Source organism: Cygnus olor, chromosome 1 (genome assembly GCF_009769625.2).
Source record: "Cygnus olor isolate bCygOlo1 chromosome 1, bCygOlo1.pri.v2, whole genome shotgun sequence".
Lineage (NCBI taxonomy): Eukaryota > Metazoa > Chordata > Aves > Anseriformes > Anatidae > Cygnus > Cygnus olor.
Window position 1 is genome coordinate 194,574,177 of NC_049169.1, and position 6,107 is coordinate 194,580,283.

The following is a 6,107-nucleotide window of genomic DNA, read 5'->3' on the forward strand; positions in this document are numbered from 1 at the left end:
TGTCTCTAACAGTGTTTCTTCTGACTTCCTTAATCTCTTCTACTCTCTGGCATAGGCACAGGTTCTCTGCTGAATGCAAATGATGTGACTATGACATTTGGACAGTAAATTAGTTTTCCTGACCCACAACATTTTGTGTCATTCAAAACCAGGCAAAAAATATAAAGTGTGCAAAATTCACACAGAAAAGTCTTTAAATTAGCATTCAATCCCTTTTAATATTGATCTTCCTACCAGAATTAGATTGATTCCCAATGGTTTTGAGCCCAAATAAAATGAGTCTATTCTCACGGAATGATTTTTTTTCAATTCAAGCCCCACATTCACTTAAAACCTCTCTCCTGAAAAAAAAAAAAAAAAAAAAAAAATGTGGGGGGGGAGTTGACAGATATCCATCAGAAGATAAAAAATGGAGCATAAAGTCTGTCCTTTCTCAGCAAAATCTTGCACTTACACTCTCCTTTTCAGCTTTGTCCATGGCCCAGTTAAAGACACAAAGTAGATGTTCAATAGTCTGTCAGCTGGAATGCCTTTTGAGGCCTTCAAATTCCACTCAAGTATGTGAGGAAATAATCAGTACCACACACAAGATTCATGGAGCTTAAACACATCCTCGTTCTCGCCTGCCACACAGACCCTGGTCCAATATCAAGAGAAGCCCCATTCCTTTAACAACTATTTCAGACCTACTGTGTAATGTAGTTCTCTCCTGCATAATTCAATAGTGTTTTGACATAGATCATTTCTCTCTGAAATCCCAAGTCTTTCTTATCGGTCAGGAGTGCACTGGACTTAAGCCAGTAACCACAAACTCGTCCATGTATGTTCACCTACTCCCCTTTGAGCTGTCCTATTGTAAGAAACAGTAACAGTCTTTTCCCATTTATGTGCCTTTCCACTTGGGTAAGGATAACACTGCCACAAAAATACACAGCCTGATTAAAAATCGCAAGCCTGCTTGTGGACTGGTGTTTCCAGCCCTCAAACCTACCACTTCCAGTGGGCTTTGGTGGAAAGCAGCTGAGACCAGTGTTGGTCTCAGGGGACGGAGGTTGTGGCTGCCCTCCTCACCTCTGGTTTTCTCTACCAGTGCTCCATGAACCTTCATCAGGTTGCACTGGTACAGCTGGAGGTAGAAGATGGCTACGTATTTGTTAGGGTAAGCTCTTCTCTCTTTTTCCTGTGGGCTTTCACATGTTCTTGTAAAGTGAGATAGCACTGCCATCCATCTCACCTCTGCCCCTGCATCAACTAACACACGCAGGTTGTCTGACCAAAATGTTGCAAAATGTCTTTGTGTATAAGGACTTTGAGAGAGGCACTGTAAGAAGTGATTATACAGTAACTGTATTGATGAAGGTACAGAGGGTGACTTCCCTGTGACCCTGTGATTTCACTACTGGAATAATATGAAAAGAGAGAGCCAAAGTTGGCTGCTGGTTGTGACATGACATCAACAGGGAAGTCAAAGGGAAGATTTGTTTAACGTGCCTTCCTTTACTTCTTGGAATAGTGATGCCATTACATTAACACCACCAAAAACTGAGTCACGTACATGATTGCTGCATGGAGCTAACAGGATCTATATAAGCATTTTAGCTGTGGTCTTGGGAGACAGAAGGTCGAACACTTTCTGCTGTAGCAAGGCTCATTGTCAATGCTGGGGACTATGCAATACCTACTTCTTTGTGCTGCCATCCTCCTACCTCAGAGTTTTGCTTTTCCAATACAACTTAACACAGAACTATGGAGCACACTGATTTAGAGGCTATAAAGGTATGTTACTAGGGGGACAATGTAACTGCATTATGAATAACCTGATTTTTAACTTAACTTCTACATTCCTTTCCTGTCTGTTTATCTTATCTTACATTGCAACGTTTTTTGCAGAGGTGACATAAAACTATTTAGATTTGCTGATTGACTTAGACACCCTAAGTCTAACTTGTAAGAGACCAAATTCCAACTGTCAAATGAAGGGGAACACATCATTTTAAAACACCTCAACAATATTTTATATATTATTTTGGAGGTTGGTGGATTTGAATGCTGAGTAAATTGCATTTATTTAAAAGGATTCCTTGTTTACTGTGTTGTGCTGCTAGTAAAATTATTTTCTTATATGTTAATCTATGCTACAGAGAAAATGTCGTTTGTTGCACTGAAATGGGAAGAAAAAAATACATCTAAAACTAGCCATGACTGCAGGACAATGAAACAATTCAATCAAATGTAAATGCAGTTACTGAAAGATCACAGATATAAATATTAATGTTTATTTTCCTTTTCCTTTTACAGGAGTATCTCAATAAGTTCTTCCCAATTCTTGACAGAGCCCCTAAACTCAGCTTAGAGGAGAGGATTAAAGAAATGCAGAAGTTTTTCCACCTGACTGTAACTGGAAAATTAAATGCAGAAACAAAAAAAAATACTGCAACAACCCAGATGTGGAATCCCTGATATAGCAGATTACAGAACATTTCCTGGAAATCCAAGATGGAATAAGAAACTTTTGACTTACAAGTTAGTGATGTTTCAGGTTTTATGCAAAAGGGGTTATTTTGTGCTTAACTAGGCAGGCTTCCTTCACAGACTAAATGCTATTCTTCTGTTTCCTTTTGCTGCCAGGATTGTTAATTATACACCTGATCTACCCCAACAACATGTGGATGACGCAATTAGAAGGGCTTTTATGGTATGGAGTGATGTGACTCCACTGAAGTTCAAAAAAGTTCCCTGGGGATATGCAGACATCGTGATTAGATTTGCACGTCGTGGTGAGACTAAATCATTTTTAAAATGCAGTGCTCCATAGGTTTGACTTGCAGCATCTATTTTTATAGCCAAAAGTTTAAGAAAGAACAAGATGTTTGGAATTAAGTTTCCATGGAGTTTATCATCTCTTTATCATGCCACCAGTTTTATATATCATAAATCAATTTTACTCCCATGCAAACATTAGAAAATCCCTTAGGAGTTACAGCTGTGAAATGGAGGCAGAATTCAGCTGCAGTCTGAGACACCTAAACTGAGATGTTCGGGGGTCTGTCTGCCTTGACAAGCAGTGCAAACTAATGGGAAGAGGTCTGCAGAGCAAAACAGATGATGCTGAAGAATCAGCATCCACAGGTTGGAGTCAGGCAGGATCAGGCAGCTTTACTTTGGGATAGCTCTAGTCTGGTTGTCTGGACTGAGCAAACCTTTGGAAGCTGGGTTACATTAGGTTTGGCCCCAAAGAGTATCTTCTGGTTGATTTTATTCTAGAAGGAAATCCCACTAGTGCACTCCAAGACTGCACAAAGGGGCAAGCCAGGGCATGGTAAATGGGGATGACTGGCAGTATCACTTCAGAAGCTCATGATCCATATTAATACATGAATGTAGGCATACCTTTTACTCGTGCCTGGCACCTAAACTGACTCAGCTTAACCAAACTAAGAGAGGAACAGGTATTAAAACCTTGTCTTGAACTAGGACTAGGGTCTCCTCTGCCTGTATTAGGTCTGCCCCAAGGTCCGTCCATGTGGTCGGGGGGAAAGGACACAAATCAGCATTCGAGTCCCCCCAAACCCTCAATCAGTCGCAGATGATAGCAGTAGATAATAGACCCTACAACAAGGCTGGGGACAAAAGAACTCAGATATTCAGTTACATGGTATTCTAGCCCAAATCATTGGCTTCCACTATAATCTGTATAAGTGAGTGTCTAAAACTAAAGTTGCACAGCACCATCCAACAATAAAAACATTCAGGTGCTTATAATGTTGTCAAACATAAAGTTTTTATTCTGAAATAATCCCTGAATGCTGCTTCAGAAACACTTTTCTGGCAAAGGCTCAGCTGTCTCTGAAGCTGTCTCAGAAACCTCAATTATCAAGTCTAATTCTTGAATTTAAGTCATGAATTTAGAGAGTGTTTCCTAAAGCCTTGCTCCTTGTTTTTACAAGCTTGTTGTTAACAGAGAATTTTTATTTTTCAAAGAATAGTAATGAACAAAAGTAGCAGAAACAAGCAACATGCTAAAATTTGCTGAATTTTAGAATTAGAGCTGACGCTATCTGGTGACATTTCTTTCTTTTCAAATATAGAGCACGGTGATGGATATCCTTTTGATGGAAGAGGTAACACATTAGCTCATGCCTTGCACCTGGAGAAGGGATAGGCGGAGATGCTCATTTTGATGATGATGAAAGATGGTCAAGGTACAATCAAGGTAAAACCCACATTTGTGTATGAAGGGGGAAGGACAAATATTGTATATGTCACAAGAACACAGCCATAGGAAATACTTTCCATAACACTTCATGCTTCGGTACCATTTTGGTACCAACATTTCTTTCCTTCTTTTCAACTATCTAAGTGCTTTTGCTTCCTTATCATAAGCACCTATATAATGCCTGTTCTGTACGGATTTTAAAGAACTTTTCAAAGACTAAATAAGGACCATGATTGTCTGTTTTCTATATAAGGTATGAAAAGGTCCTATGATTTGCTTGTAGGAGTAAGGCTGACTAAAATCAGAGTTGGAAAGAGACTCAGGGTGTCTACATATGTATGCAAAGGATAAGCAATATTTTGATTAAAATATTAGAGTTAAATGAGAAAGTTCAGTAGTAATGATTAATAAGTGATCAACACTCCAATGTTTCCTTCCAAGGACAAACCAAGGAAAGACATAAATTCTCTCACTGCTTAACTGTTTGTATGCTGAAAAGAAATGTCCTAACTTAACTTACTTTTCTATGCTTTTATTGTGCAGAAGTTAATTTGTTCCTTGTTGCTGCTCACGAATTTGGCCATTCTTTGGGACTCGCCCATTCAAATGTCCGTGGAGCTCTGATGTACCCTCTCTACTCATATGTGAACCCAGAAACCTTCACACTTTCAAAGGACGATAGGCAAGGAATTCAGAAGTTATACGGTAAATTCGTAAGATTTGATTTTCAAGATAAAACCTACTGGTATATAGGTTTCTCTGCTCTCCCTGATTGCAAGGGCTTCCTCATAATACCAAAAAGAAAGAAGAGGAGTAACCTGGGAAAAACACATTCCTGTACACTCCATCCACTATGTGTCCTCTGTAACATGTCCCCATTGCAACCAAGAGCTGACGGAGCAGCAGTGCAGCAGCCTGGCGCACTACCTGTGCACAGCCAAACACATCTGAGGGAATGAGCTGTTTCAGCAAGTGGGGCCACATGCTAAGTAATATATTGTTCTCTAGGAAGACAAGAGCTACTGTCCCACTTACCAAGTCAATGGGACAGTTTAGTTAAGGCAGAAACTACCCAGCAGTAATAGTGGGGCTTAACTAGAATTGACCCCATGGGATACATGTGATAAACTTTGCCAGAGTTAATTTTCTTTAGGCACCATTTTTCTCATGGCATGCTAGAGGAACACTAGGAATAAAACATAGTTGTTTGCCTTGTCTGTTTCTAACACAGTCTCTATGTTTTGTGTTTCTTTCCCACAGGGAGCAAGCCAGCAAACTCTTGAAGAAAGGTTTCAAAAAAAATTAAGAATTCAGATCGGTGGTTTTGGTATTCCAAAACCATTTTAATGCTCTGGCTAATTAAAGTGGTAAACTTCTGAATGCCACCTTCTATCCTGAACTTTTCATAGATTTGTTTATACTTCATACAATTTCACTTGACAATTAAAAAAAAAAAAAAAAACACCTTGTATACTCTGTTGTTTAATGTTTTTCTTTCTTCTGGCATTTCGCTGGTGTATTAAATAACTCCTACATGTGCAATAGACAGGCAGGCAGGCAAATATCCTTCTGAATAGAGGTGCAGCTACCAAAATGGCCTGTGTGCATCTACTGCTGGAGCTACGAACTCTGGTCCTGGCTCACTTCCAGTTTCCACACAGGAGTCCGTCACACTAAAGCAGTGCCTTCAGCAACAGCCATCCTCTGGGCCCCACTGGGACTCACTAAGGTGCATCACACGGGGTTTCCATACTCTCACAGTAGCCCCAAGCACTTCTCACACACCACCATCACAGAGGAAGACACATGAATACTAACTTCGTAGAATCATAGAGTGGTTTGGGTTCGAAGGGACCTTAAAGATCAACCAGTTCCAACACCCTGCCATGGG

At 40.0% G+C, this 6,107-nt stretch overlaps 1 protein-coding gene across 1 annotated transcript; it reads left to right on the top strand.

The window, feature by feature from the left end:
• The first annotated feature begins 1,574 nt into the window (after window positions 1-1,574).
• Window positions 1,575-5,687, top strand: MMP7 (matrix metallopeptidase 7). Its single transcript, XM_040544160.1, is given in 8 exon segments — window positions 1,575-1,776; window positions 2,299-2,421; window positions 2,423-2,523; window positions 2,629-2,777; window positions 4,089-4,142; window positions 4,145-4,213; window positions 4,760-4,921; window positions 5,477-5,687. Coding segments are annotated over 8 exon segments (711 nt in total). The 5' UTR covers window positions 1,575-1,746; the 3' UTR covers window positions 5,500-5,687.
• The last annotated feature ends 420 nt before the right edge of the window (window positions 5,688-6,107 follow it).